Source organism: Sceloporus undulatus, chromosome 1 (genome assembly GCF_019175285.1).
Source record: "Sceloporus undulatus isolate JIND9_A2432 ecotype Alabama chromosome 1, SceUnd_v1.1, whole genome shotgun sequence".
NCBI classification, from domain to species: domain Eukaryota; kingdom Metazoa; phylum Chordata; class Lepidosauria; order Squamata; family Phrynosomatidae; genus Sceloporus; species Sceloporus undulatus.
This window is the reverse complement of record NC_056522.1, coordinates 181,137,374-181,152,394: the sequence shown is the minus strand read 5'-3', so window position 1 is coordinate 181,152,394 and position 15,021 is coordinate 181,137,374. Positions and strand designations below refer to the sequence as shown.

At 39.4% G+C, this 15,021-nt stretch overlaps 1 protein-coding gene across 1 annotated transcript in view; it reads left to right on the top strand.

Annotated features, from left to right (window-relative positions):
- The window catches only part of MACROD2 (mono-ADP ribosylhydrolase 2), a 1,190,526-nt gene that overhangs the window by 689,828 nt on the left and 485,677 nt on the right, over positions 1 to 15,021 (top strand). The window contains exon 7 of the mRNA XM_042468449.1: positions 10,500 to 10,530. Coding sequence (XP_042324383.1) covers positions 10,500 to 10,530 — 31 coding nt within the window. The remainder of the gene's footprint in view (positions 1 to 10,499; positions 10,531 to 15,021) is intronic.

The window sequence follows — 15,021 nt, the reverse complement described above, 5'->3', positions numbered from 1 at the left end:
GGAGATGGAATTTCCTCTGAACAGAAACTATGCATTCAGGGGAAATTTCCTCTCCTCGAATGATTCAGTGATGCTAGAGCAGCCTTTCTCAAATAGTGGGGCGGGCCCCCCAGGGGGGGCGCGAGGCTCCGTAAAGGGGGGGCGCGAGGCTTTGTTATGCAGAGGTGTACTTATAACAATTTTATAGACAAATGATACTATTTACAGTCGTGCGGGGGCGCGAAATTTTTTATTCTTCCTAGGGGGGGCATGACAGAAAATAATTGAGAAGCACTGTGCTAGAGGAAGCCAACTATTCCCCGACATTGAGGAAACATGCCAGGCATTCACATGCATGCACTTCCTCAACATTTGAGAGGCGAGTTACCAGCGCTTACCCCACTCATTATGTGAGTTTCTAAGCAAAGCTCAGGACAACCTTTAGGGAAAGGGCTAAACTGTACATGATTGTAACTAGATGAATGCAATCAAGGTGTTTAACTTTAAAACCTTAAATAGCAGCTACGGGGCTTCTGATCAGGTTAGGGAGGGCAATGTACAAGATGGGTTTCCCCAATAACAAGTATATGTGTGGGCATTTCACTCTCATTCCCTCCCTGTATTTGTAATTATAAGCACTACCTTCCAGAAGGAATACTCCTGTTGATGCCCTTGGAATTTTGCATCGTATGATAAATAGCAGCTTTGGGGAGATGTTCAAGGATGGGGAAAGGGATGCTGATCCTGATTGCTCCCATGACTGCTATTTAAAATTTAGAATTTTAAGCTTAAAAATTAGTGTTGACTGCATTTGCACAGCTAGTTTAATCCTGAAATTACACGATCTCAAAAGTTTGTTTGCCAAGGTAGTGTGAATGTGATGTTGAAGTGGGCTTTTTCTAGGGGACAAGTGTGAGTTGAGAGGGAAGAAAGAATCGGGTCTTAAATCCAGTGCAAATTATTATTTCATCAGTTGCCCTACTTTTAGTTTTGTGACTTGGGAAGGAATTAGTTCAGAAGAATAACTGACACGGGAATAGTGAAGCATCTTCTGACATGCTGAATGTCCCCTGCAAGCATACTCAGTCCTCTTTTGGCCTGATGAGGAAAATATAACATTGGAAGTCCGGTGTTTTTTGTGTAATGACTGTTCCATTTCTACTACCAGGACAGTCAAGGCGGTGGGTGATCTATGATACTGGACAATATTTCAGGCTGCATTTTTCTTTCTTTTAAAATGCTTGTGAATTAACAGCACAACAGATAGAATCAAGGAAGGCTCTGTACCTACAGTTAAGCTGCATGCTTAGCTCCTGTTTTAAATGAAAAAATAATCATTAGTCTTGAGTAATGGCTTCCTGTATATCTCAATGAGGACTATTGTTTTCTTTTACATATTGACTCATGTTGGCCAGAGCTTCCAGCAGAAAGATGAGGTTTTAGAACAGCATCAGCTTTCCAGCTGAGTTAACTGTGATCAAGGTAGATTCTAAGGCAGGAGGCAAATGGAAAAATGCTCCCAGAAATTAAGAGGATTAATTGTTGTTACACTGCCAGGCACACCTCTCTCATTAGAGTTGGATTTCTTCTGTGAAACATCCAGTCTGCCTTTCTCTTGCCTCCATACAGTATAACATTGCACCCATCTTTAGCATTCTTCTCATCATTTGCAATCTTCCAGAGCAACATTTCTCGATCATTTTACCCCAAAGAAAACCTTGAAATAATTTTTAGGCCTCAGAGAACTGATGAATAAAAATTATTATAACACGAGCATTTGGGATTTGTGGGGGAGCACAGGACATAAGCATGTTAACAACCCTCTTGGATTTGCTGCCCACCTACACACTTTTCCTGGAGGTTCATTTGATTCCAGCTCCAAAAAAGGTGTTTGTTTTTTTCAATCACAATCTCTTGTGAAACCCCTAGCAACCCAGGGAAACCCTGGTTGAGAAACCCTGTTTTAGACGACTAGTTCTTCACAAGGTTGGCTCTATATATTGGATTTCACCAGGGGCCCCATTGGCAGGGGCCCTGGAGTGTCAAAATCTAATGGCATCTGCAACATCTCTTTCCAGTTCAGAATAATTGCTCTAGAGGTTTTGTTGAAGCTCTAGTTATACATCAATAGTTCTACATTAGGCATCTAAACCTTGACTCATTTTGTTCTTGCATGCAAATAAATAATTTCAATGATTTTCTTCCATGGGGGAAAGTATGAGAAGAGGTACACAAGTGAGAAAAGAACACCATCTCCATGCAGACAATATATCTCCTGCAGAAAAAAAAAATGTTATTTTTTCCTCAGGCATTACCTGCACAAAAACGTGATTTCTTGTGCAGGAAATACATTTTCTGCCCATAACAAATTATCTGCATGGAAAAAGTATTTTTGTATAGATTTCTCCAAGTCCTGATGCGTGAAGAGACTTGCAGCTGATCTCTCTACCTTTTTAAAAGCAGGGTATCTTGAGTGTCAGGGTGTCATTTTTTTCATCAAGAATGTGAATATTAACAACTGCAGTTGGCCATCCATATCCATGGATTCTTTATCCATGGAGTCAAGCATCCATGGCTTGAAAATATTTTTAAAAATATGTAAATGCCAGAAAGCAAACCTTGATTTTGCCATTTAATATAAGGGACACAATTTTATTATCCATTGTGTTTAAGGGACTTAAACATCCATGGATTTTGGTGTTTATTTTGTTTTATTGTGTATCACTTGAAGTTTATTGCCACACTTTGTATTGTGCTTTGTATCTTTTTGGATCTTGCTGGTCATTGATAGAATAAAAACATCTATCTATCTATCTAGCTAGCTAGCTAGCTATCTAGCTAGCTAGCTATCTAATCTATTTGGCATCTGTGGGGGGTTCTGAAACCAAACCCTAGTGGATACCAAGGGGCCACTGTATTCTTCACATCCTTACCCTGAACCTATAGGAAAGCATACACAGTTCATACATTACAGACCCTTCATAATCTGCATCTTTATTCAAGTCTAGCTTTTGAATGGGAATGTATATGTCCCATACTGCTCTACCAATGTTTTTAAGGAAGCAGCACTTGGGTTCTATATGTCATCACTTTTCATGCCATTGCTGTGCCCTCCTCATGGTGCTTTTAATGTTTCATAACTGTGTCCCAAATGTGGCACTTCTTCACTTACGTTAGGGTAGAGTTGTGTGATCTGGATTCCCAGATCATGTTTGAACATTTGAAGTGGAGCAAGTTTTATAAGATTCTATTAAATAACATTTCAATTGTTGAAATGAAATCGTTTTATTAGACTATTCGTTTAGATTTATTCTTTTTAGAATAGTCTTTTTGGAAAAGAACAGTCTTTTCCAAATAGTTGGGGAAATGAAACAGGCATGAATTTTTGTTATTTTTGTTCCTTTGTAGGTTATCAAGGGTGCTGTTTTTTTTTAATCTATATCCGTACTATTGTACTAGAAAATCAGGATATTCCTTTACTGGGAAATGTTACAAAATTCACATGATAATGAGGCAATTTGACATTATCCCAAGTATCAATTTCAGAGGAGTTACTTGGCTATTTTTTTATTGTTTGATTATTTAAAGATGTGTGCTCTGACAAAGGTTCCTCTCACACACATTGCCAAAGCACTTACTCTTTCTTTGTTTCTTTCTGAATGGGAACCATTTAGTATCAATGCATTGTGAAGCTAGACAAGTTTGCTTCCTTCTACCAGGGAGATTACAGTATTAGTAAGGCACTATGCACTACAGCTCTTCAGTGCTACTACAGATTAGTGTCATAATATTGAGTGTCAAGTAGCTGTATACAACAAAATGCAAAACCCACAAAACAGTGATACTTTTAGTAGGTTAATGAACATGCACAAGATACATTGTGTACACTTTTGAAGCTTCACTGGCTCCTTTATCAAGCAAACATGTTAAAAATAATTGTTTTTGTTGTTGTTAACTGCCCTCTTTCCAATCACATCTCATGGCAACCCCATGGATGAGAAATCTCCAAGAAATCTTCCATTGCTCTGCTCAGGTCAAGCTTCTAAACTTGTATTAGCTCTGCTGATACATTATTAGCACCAGGTTTTAGGAACTTTCCTTGGGTGCTAATACCAAGTACCTCACATGAAGTAAGGAAGAAAAAGTTTAATGAAAGAAAAAGTAAGATAATTTACAAAGGGGGGGGGGGACATTTTCAAGTACAATTTTTGGCATAGGCAGGGACATTTGGTAGTTTTCTGGTGATGCATACTATTAAAAAAAATGAAAGCATGCTTGCTTTTCCACCAAATAAACATAATAAACGGATGAAAATGACTCCCAAGCATGTTATTAATGAGTAATGTAGCAAGTTCCAAAATACCTCAGTAGTATTTGGAACAGTAATGTGCTGCCCTCTGGGAGTAGATAATGAGCAATAACAAGTGACATTCTCTTTCATGAATGTCCCATGCCCTGGTCATGATAAATACCAGCTTTTACTATTATAATGATGCATAATTTCAAACATCTTTTCATCTCTTGAAAGTATAGAACACCACAGTGGCTTCAAAATTATACTTTTGGGGGAAATATATAATAATTATGCCTCAAACAAAATCTTATTCATGTGATCTTGTTGTCCTTGGATATCTAGCTTATTTTGACATAGGTATAAAAATGTTTTGTGTTGTTTATGTTGGCATTACAACTTAAGGCAATGCACCATTGCAAGAGTCATCCAAAAATATTTGAAACCATACAAAACCATGGGAAATGAAAAACTATTAGTGCTAAAAACCTACTTTCTAAAGGTTTAGGCTTGAAGCCTATGTCTATTTAGCGCATATTGTCTATGTTTAAAATGCCTTCTGCTGGGCATTGATGTTAGCATACAACTTTTTGGAACCCTGGTTAACTGGGGCTAGAATGGTTGTGTCTTGGAATTCATTTCAAGCTCTATAATCCTGATAACTCCCATTTTGGAGTTTGATGTGTACATCTACTTTGTTGGACACATGTTTTGTACTGAAGGTTAAAAAGGTGTCTTAGAAACAGATAAATATTGAGTAAAATTCAAGCAACAACAAGACACATTAGGAACTGTGCATGCATTTAATCTAGGCACTTTCAGGGTTTATGAAAAATTCTCCCAATGTATATGTTTGCAGGTGATCCTAACAACATATGGTAGGATATGGGATCATCCTCAGATCTTTGGCTGGTGAATAGAGAAAGGGACGGGTAGTTCTTCAATAGCCAAACTACATTTTATATTTACTGCAAGTCTGTGTTGATATTCTAAAATACAGGAGATTATCGCATGCGCCTTATCCCATCTTTTCTCCAATGGGATACATGTGTGTTTAACTGTCAATAGCGGATCTTATTGCATTTTCCCAAAGCTGTCTTTATGCAACCCGTATGCAACCTGTATGCAACCCTGGTTTATCTCGTGGCTTTTCAAGGATGGGATTTTCTTGAAAAGCCGCAGGATAAGCCCAGGTTCCATATGAGCTGCGTATGCCAAGCCTCATGAGAATGTGATAAGATCCATTATTGACAGTTAAACGTGCATGTATCCCATCAGAGAAAAGATGGGATAAGGTGAGTGTGATAATCTCCATAGCTGCAAAGATGCAAAGGATTCCTGCCATACTTTTGAGAAAGAGAGAGAAAAAATCTACTAGAAGTTTTTATGGACTCCTGTCCGCATCCTTAGATGCATGTTTGTATATTTGTGATGAGTTTGTTGAGCAACTGTTAATTTCTCCTGCTGTTAGGATGTTACTGAAAGGAATGCTCTGTTCTCAAGACTGGTGTCACACACCAGGTTGTCACCTGGTGCAGGGGGCAAAGCCAAAAGTGTGCTCCCAACTGATGAGTAAAGCCTTGCATGGCAGGGAGGGAGAAGGTCCAGCGCCCCAGTCCCTGTTGCATGATGCTCTACTTGGATGTAAAGCTTGAGTGGCAGGGATTGGGGTGGCATCAGGCCTTCTCCCTCCCTGTCACATGCTGTGGTGCATAATGGAGAGGTGGGGCACTAATTAGGTGTCACCCGCCTTCCATTGTGTCACCCTGTGTGGTCTGCACCCCTAGTGATGCTACTGGTTCTAGAATTTATAAGGGTGGCTTCATTCTTGTTTAGTCATCTTGACCTCTTTGGAGAAAAGGTGGGATATAAACACTTTAAAGCAATGAGAGACCCCAGTGTAGGCTGAAATAGTAGAATTAAGATGTATGCATTGGGGGGGGGGGTTCTATTCATGCCACAGATTTAACAAAACCCCTCTCCTGGCCTCTATTTGTCCTGAGAGGGAAACTGCCACAAAACAAAGCACCTCAAACCCACATCCACATGTGCATTCACACAAATGCATATTTAACCAAATGATCCTTTGGTGCTTTGTGTTGCCCCCTTTCCCCCAGTTTCTGTGGTCTCTGAAGCCTGATGTCAGTCCTGCATACTGGATTGAGTGAACTGGACTGTTTCACTATCATGGCCTTTCCCATCTGGTCACTGTGCCACTCTGAACCTGTTTGTTTCCTTGCTCCTTGCTCTTTATACAATGCTTTTTAATCATTGTAAGATGCTTTGAATCCCAGTCTAGGAAACAAGTGGGATGGAAACAACAACAACAATAACAACAACAATAATAATCTTGTGATAGTTCTGTTGCTTCTTTGTGAAATGCTTTTGGTTTCCAAGGGTATTTATTTTTTACAAAAACTGTTGGAAAGGCAGGATAAAAATGTAATAAATAACTTGAACTTTCTCAACATGTTGGAAGTTTTCCTACCACTTTGGAACAGCCGGTGGTACTGCCTTTAAAATTCAAGGAACAGCTTGTGGGTTTTTATTTTGTTTTTATGTTTTTCAGAAGACTTTCAGTGATGTAAATTCGACTACTGTTTGGAAGTACTTCATAATATTTAACTTCAATGTAACTTCTGGCACCACAAACCATACTTATTGGCCTGTCCTCCAAAGCAACTGTGAACCATTTTTCTCCATTTCCTGCCATGACAGCTATTTAAATTTTAGCAGACTGTTGCCATATTGTTCCTTAATTTGTTTTCAAGGCATAAGAACACCTTGTCCCTTCAGCTTTCTTTCCTATGACATGCTTTTTCAACTTTTTTCGCCATCACTATGACTCTTCATTTGTACACCAAATTTTACTGAAAAGAAAGCATCCCAACTGAATCCAAAATGCCAGAAATTTTATTATAAGGTCCAAGCAATACATTACTTGCATTTTCATATACAGTGGCTTCATAAATTTATATATATATATATATATATATATATATATATATATATATTTTCTTGTCCTTGCTTTTTTTCCTGCAAAATCAGATTGTTGAACTTCAATTCAATTTGTATAGCTTCCAATCTGTGTAATGCTTCTGTGTAATACTTTTGATATTTTTGTTTTACTGCCTTAGACCATTTTTCCTTTTACAAATATTAGTAGGCTATGTTGGAGACCGTTTCTGTTTCACCATCTGTAGTTTGTTTTAATCTGTGTTTTTATCCCCTTTATCCAAATAATCTATAAGGATGGTAGATAAGGAACAAACCTCATCAGAATTCCACGCTGCTACCTCATAATGTGTTATCGGTGTATTAACTAGAGGGATGCATAATAAAATGTTGCAATGCATGCTATATTCCTCTTCAGCGTTTCAGCCAGCCATGATCCCCATATCACCTTGCACTCACTTTTCTGTTTTCGCTGAACTGATCAGCCACTGTTCCAAGGCCATCAAGCATATTCAGTAGTAGGGCTCAGAGTGGCACATTTGGGCTCAGCTTGCATTTATTTAAGGGGGGAGAGAGTAAGCAATTTTTTTGGCAGTTCTGCAAAATATATGCTTCCTTCCAGCCTACTGATATCCCTCTTTTCTACATGGATGGTGCAATTCAAGCTACATAAGGACCCACAATGAGAGGACACATTCACTATTAGAATGTAAGACAGTAACTTTGGGCCCGAAGAGACAGAACAAAATAAAGCTGCTTCGGGTCACTTTGGAGGTATGCTATTGAAATGCTGCATGCATCCTAAGAGGCCGGAAGCTGTGCCAAAGCCACACTCCAGTCCTAAGGACTGGAATGCTGGCTTCCTAAGATGTGTGTGTCATTTAAACAGCATACCTCCAAAGTGACCCGAAGCAGCTTTATTTTGGCCTGTCTGTTCAGGCCCTATCTCTTTTTGGTAGTGGGAAGGAGCCTAGTGATTATAGGGCTGTTCTACCATATCCAGGGTAAATAGGAACATTCCAGTCCTCTTCCTGGAGAAGGTAAGGCTATGCCAAATCAGCTGGTTTACTTCCTACCTCAATATGAGTAGGCAGTTCCAGACTCCGAACCAGCTTCAAAATAAGAGATTGAGAAAAGAAGAATGTGAAGAAAAACAGGGCTTTGAAAGGAATCTGCAGCAGCCACTCATTATCTCTTACTTCCTTGCTCAAGAGAAACTGCTGGCCAGCAGGCAAGCTTGCTGACTATGAGGATAACTACAAGAATACAGGAAAATATGAAGAACTGAGGATACTGAAGTCCAGTACTTTCTGTAGTGCTGCCCACAGTCATTTTTCCTTGAAAATGCAAACAAGTATCAAGGACAACCCCGCTCTGAAGAAATTTGCCAGGAAAACTCCATGATAGTCTTTATGGCCTTAGGGTCACCATAAGTCAGAAACTAGTTGAAGGCACACAACAACAACAACAACAACAATGTAGGATAAATAATAAAAAGGAGGGAGTCAAATGGTGGTTGATAATGACCAGTCCTGTCATCCTTACTGAAAATCAAGTCATTGCAGGTGGCATCTTGCCTTTGCAAAGTAGAGCCCTTTTGCTGACTCCAGAGTACCCAGAGGAAATGTGACTGTGATGTCTGATTTATGGTCCTCTCATACTTTGGGCCCGAACAGACAGGCCACAATAAAGCTGCCTCAGGTCACTTTGGAGGTATGCTGTTTAAATGATGCATGCGTCCTAAGAGGCCAGAAGCTGTGCCAAAGCCATGCTCCAGTCACAAGGACAAACCCACACAAAACTATGGATGCCAGCCATGAAAGCTTTCAACTTCATAATGAATATACAGTCTGCTGTCTGAATCCAGTTTTTTTTAAATCCACAGCTTCAAGCATCCATGGATTGAAAATATTTTGAAAAAGCTAAAAAGCAAACTTTTATTTTGCCAGTGTATATAAGGGACATTTATTAGGGCATTGTTTAATAGGACTTGAACATTCATGGATTTTGTTATCCATTGGGGTCCTGGAAACAAACCCCAGTGGATAGCAAGGACCCACTGTACTATCCATTGGGGTTTGGTTCCAACACCCTCCATAGATACCAAAATTTGTAGATACTCAAGTCCCATTAAATGTAATAGCATAGTCAAATGTGCTCTTTATATAAAATGATAAAATCAAGGTATGCTGTTTGAAATTTTGTATATTTTTTGGAATATTTTCAAGCTGTGGATGGAGGCCCAACTGTACTATACTATACTGTACTGTATTCTGTTTATTGTGGAGCAATGGCAATGAATATATACTTGAGTTCAAAAGTGCATGGAGACTCTGTCAGGCCTCTAAAGGGATGAGGACCAGCATGAACAGAGTTGAACAGAGCAACAGTAAAACCATGAGTGGGTTCACTGCTTCTGCAGCAATCGATCCCCCCATCAGCTGTCCTAGCTGTAGGTGATCAGACACATTGTCCTTTTCTCCTAGTGTTGGGAATTTAGCACACAAGAAAGTTTGTGCAGAGACTCTGGATGGCAAAGGTCTGGGGCGGAACCTATTAGGACATCAAAGCCAATAGGTGTGGTGGAGGCCCTTCCATATTGTCTTTGAACAAGAAACACTTAATTTCCAAAGGAAGGTTTTTCTCGCAGTTTAATCAGTTTCACAGGACTTTTATGAGAAAGACATGAAGAAAACCATGCTTTAGGAGATGGAACGGCAGAATTCAAGCATATTAGGTGAATATTCCTTGGCTCTCCTTTAGGAGAATTTCTTGAGAAATATTGCTGAAAGCCAAGATGCCAAGTATCTTTCTGCTCAATAGATTCCCACATCAAATAAAGGTTCCAGTTTGTTATTTGTTCTTAATGAATCTCTGCTGGCCTCACTCACCCTAGTTTCCTTTAAGTACTTGCAAGCCAATTGTTTTGTAATAGGTTCTTGATTATTGAAGCCATTTTCTTTGGAAGAACTCCCATGTCCCTCCTCCCTTTTAACTAGTTTCAAGAAAGATCTGTATGTTTACCTTTCCCCAAAGTGCTATGGGACCTTATCTGTTCTTAGAGAAAATTGCAAATGGCTTCCTAGTTTCTTGAGCACTTCTTTGAGCACTCAGAGGTGTCTTTCATCAGGACCTGTTGACTTAAATGGAGAGATTTCTTTACACTAAGCAGCTTGTGGTTTCCTCTTAGCAAATGATTCTGTACAATAAGTGATTCTAAGTGGAAAAACCTAATTTACATCTTCTTCTTCTTCTTTCTTTTTTTGTCTTGCAGGCATTCCCCTGTATTTCAACAGGAATTTATGGTATGTAAAACCCATTATAAACTTTGTACTCAGGCTATTTTTCTTTGTGAGAAATGCACAACTTTGCTTTAACAAGCACCCCCCCCCCCCCAAAAAAAAATTCCTTGCTGGAACATGTTGTTCTACTAGATAGTCCATGACTTTTGTGTATCTAATGTTATTAGCAATTTGCTCTACAATGCCTTGTAGGCTTTATTATCCTAGCAAATTAGGGCTGTAGCCTAGGGAGCTCACAAATAATTTCTTTCAAGTGCTATGTCACTTAACATTCAATGAATGAAATATTTTGATTTGTTTCAGTAGAACTGCCATCTCCTGGATGAAGTTACAGTATGATGGTGCCCATAATTCTGTTCATAATTCATTTTTTTCCCTAACAGTGGTGTTGAACTAATGGAATAGAATGTCTTTTGGCTATTGGAGGTCATAGCTCAGTGACAGAACCAGTACTTTCATTGGAAGAGGTCTAGAGTCTCAATCCCTTGCTTCTTTTCCTAAAAGAATATCAACCAACAGGTGTAGCAAACCTCTGCCTGAGAGTTTACAAAGCCACTGATAGCCAGAGTATATGGCACTGGAGTGGATTCTGACACAGGTGTGGTTCCTCTACCCCTATATCTAGTAGAAGATGGAAAGTTCTTTGCCTTATACCTGCTGGTCCAAACTTTTTAGGATTTCTAGGAGTTGTCATGTTGGTAACCTAAGCTCCCAACATTACAGAACTCAGATCTATCCAATAGTCCGACCAACACCAGAATTCCCCTTAGGTATTCTTAAGTTCGGTTTATCAGGACATTAACAGGAAAAAAAATTGCAGCTTTAATACTAAGGTTTATTCTAGTAGCACAAGCAGCATAGATAAATACTCTGTCTTCAGCGGCAGAGCTTACATAGACCTTAAATCAGTCTAGGCACAGTTTTATGCTCCTAACAGAATTATATAGCAAAGTGTTACACCCCATCTCCTAGTGTGCCTCTTTAATCTCATCTATAAATCTGTATTTGGTTGAGTATTAAATAACTAGTTCCATCGAGAAGCTTATCACATTTTAAAATAAGCCAAATTACCTTATCCATTTTAAAGTTGAATGTGGGATGCAGTCGGGTATTATCACAAAGAAAATGCTGCCGATGCTACCACCTGGCTTACAACCTGGCTAAAATCCGTGCTCAGATGGCAAATTTTCCAAAGTTGGGAAGCTCCCAACTTTGAAAATTGATTATTTGAGCACAGCTTCTAGCTGGGTTTTAGGAGGGATGCAGCCAGGTGACAACATCAGCGGCATTTTCTCTGTAATAATACCAGGCTGCATCCCGCATTCAACTTTAAAACAGAAGAGGGAAGTCTGCTTACTTAAAAATGTGATACTCTCCCAAAAAAAGGAAGATCTTACCACATGTAGGAGTTTGGTTATCAGCAGTTGCCTGGTGGCAGAAACCTGGAGGCAGACCAGTTTGTGGAGAGCAAAATGTGGTGCTTTGCTGCCCAAAAGGTTTCTATTTTATACTCTATTCAGCCTTGGTTTAGCCTCTCCTCCCCTGCTCCTTTATCCAATGAAAAGATCTGAGGCAAGGTAGGCAGCATGACTATTTTATTTCTTTCAGTCAGTGTACATGTCCTAACCTACTGGTGCCTTCTTTTCTTGTGTACACACTTGGAGTGTGGTGGAGTCTCCTTTTTTTGGAGGTTTTTAAACAGAGGCTGGATGACCATCAGTCAAGGGTGCTTTGATTGTGTCTTCCTTTTTGGCAGGAGGTTGGACTGGACGGAGCTTGAGGTCTCTTCCAACTATATGATTCTATGTATGAAGGTGTCTTGCTGACTCTGGGCCGGTAACCTTGTACTGTCAGGATTATTGTTATTATAAGCCATCTATTACCTCCATCTTATCTTTGTTTACACTTAGGCTCGCTCCCTTTCCAGAGCAAACTGGCATTTATTTTCCTAACATGCTACTCTGATACATGTCTACAACTCCAAAAGCTTAAATGAGACAAACAGAATCTAAAAAGCAGCCCAGCCTATTACAACTTCCTTATAGCTTGAAACAATTTCTTAAGAGATGTCAGTTTTCCAAATCTCCCAGCCAGCATAGTCAGTGATCATGATATTTGTGGGTTCTGGGAGCTATATGCAACAATCAGTAAAGTTACCATCTTGGGTGCAGAAGGAACTTTGAAGTTGACCTACACATAAATTTGAACATTTCTTGTATATATTCATCTATGTCTAAAAATTTATGCCCAATAATTGACCCCAAAATCGCAGGTTGACTTATTTACAGGTCACTATGGAAACATGGTAGCAGCTCTTTCAGATTTCTCCATGCCGTGCAGAGAGGAGTTTAGTAAGAAAGAGCCAAGCAGATAGAGTCCTGGGGGATTGATTGATATTGCTTTTTGTTTAAGAGTTCCCCTCCCACCTGCACATCTGGCTGAAATGATGAAAAAAAGCATCATTGAAAGTCACTCTTGCCATACGCACACATACATACACTGAAGGAGACTCCAAGTTTTACCGTTGATCTATCCATGGGTCATGGCGTGAGGTTGACTTATACCTATATGATTAAATGCAAAATGCAGTATTTTTAAAATGCAAATTCCCTCACACAGGGGGGTATTTCTCCAATGTTGGAGAACTCTGACAAGGAGTGGACTGAAAAAAAAATCTTCACAGTTCAAAACATACTTTTCCAAAATTCACACGTAGTTTGACAGGAACCATCATTTTCTCTGCAAGAAGCACTTGTAGAGAAAATGCTGGGATTTTTTGTGCAAAAATACCATAACATGTACATTTGGTGTAGAATGTGTCCTGAATTATACATAGCCCTCAAAAACCTGTAGTTTCTAAAAACTTTATCACAAGAGGAAGAAAAACTGCTAAAATTACACATTGCTTCCATCAGGAGCAAAATTAGCAAAGCAATACATCCCTAGATAACAACAGTCAGAAAACATTAAGGTCCTGATAACATTGTTTATCTTTGGAGAATGCTAATTTTAAAGAGTTAACTATTTCCCACAGTCATATCTCCTGTAAGAAACAGCATGGTTCCTTAAATCTTAAAATTGTCATATTTTTGTCATTAGCTTAGGAAAAAAGACTGGCCGTGATGAAAGGGATTTGTTGTGAAATGAAACATAAATATCATTTCAGTTCATGTCTACGAGAGCCCATTTTAATGGAAAATAAAATGCAGTAGTCATAGAACTTGTTTTCCAGATAATAAGATAGCTGTGCCTAATTCAGCACTCCTTTCTCTGTGTAAATGAACCTTTTAAGTTTATGCTGTTTTGGCAATTGTTTTGAGTTAGGTTGAACAGATTTACTTATATTAAAAGATAGAATCTTAGGAAGAAATACTGTTTCCTGGCCAGTCCAAAGAATGGAGCATGGGAGGGTAGAGCCCAGTTATACCAGGGCAGGCATAAACCAGTACCTCATCTCATGAACAAAAGGCCTTCATGTTTGTCATGGTGGAGCCTTGTGGACGTGAGTAGAGATAAAACATCAGACGCTTTGAAGCCAAGAATAAAATAGGTCCAAACCACCTCCCTGTTTTAGGTGATTTTAGCCCTTCTCCTAGTATATTTTGCCCCTGCAGATGGGACATTAACATCTAACAACTGGAGATGTTAATATTTTCAGTTTTCCTCATTCCTGACTTTAAAAAAAAACAACCTCAAAAATCCACCAACAACAGAGGGTCAGGTTCAACCTCTGTGAGATTTTTTGGAACCTTTGTATGAAAGTAGAAAGACTGGAATCTTTCAGCAGCAGCTGCAACAGTAACAAAGCAGTTCTGTTTTGTGCAAGATGTCTTTTTGTGCAAAAAAAATAAATAAATGTTGCATTTCTCTCAATTTGTGGCCAGCACTATGAATTTGAACCAATAATATATTACCAGCCAGTGTAAGCCTTCAAGACTGATGTTTTACAGTCTCTATATGATGCAGCTGCCATGTTTTCTTTAAGGGCATCCCCACATAGAGCATGCTGTAGTTTCTAGGGCATGAACTGCAATGGCAACATTATCCCTGTCCAGGAAGAGCTGTAGCTGGCAAATCATAGCTGGTCCCAAGCCACAGTGTCTACCTGGATCTCCAGTGACAGATGTGGATCTAGGTCTATGAGCCTGCTTTTTCTGGTGTGTGTGTGTGTGTGTGTGTGTGTGTGTGTGTGTGTGTAAGTAAAACCATATCAAGGGCACATAACTTACCTAGTTCCTGGACTCAACAACCACCAATCCACAGAGTCTGCTTTATTGAGTTCCACCTACAGTTTCTTATGCTACAATCAGTGATTCCCAAACTCTGGTCTTCCAGTTGTTTTGGACTTCAGCTCCCAGAATTCCAGACCACTGACCAAGATGGCTGAGGCTTCTTGGAGCTGAAGTCCAAAACACCGGGAGGACCAGAGTCTGGGAATCACTGTGCTACATGTATACTATGTAAGTATTCTGGAGACGACCTGTTCATTCACCA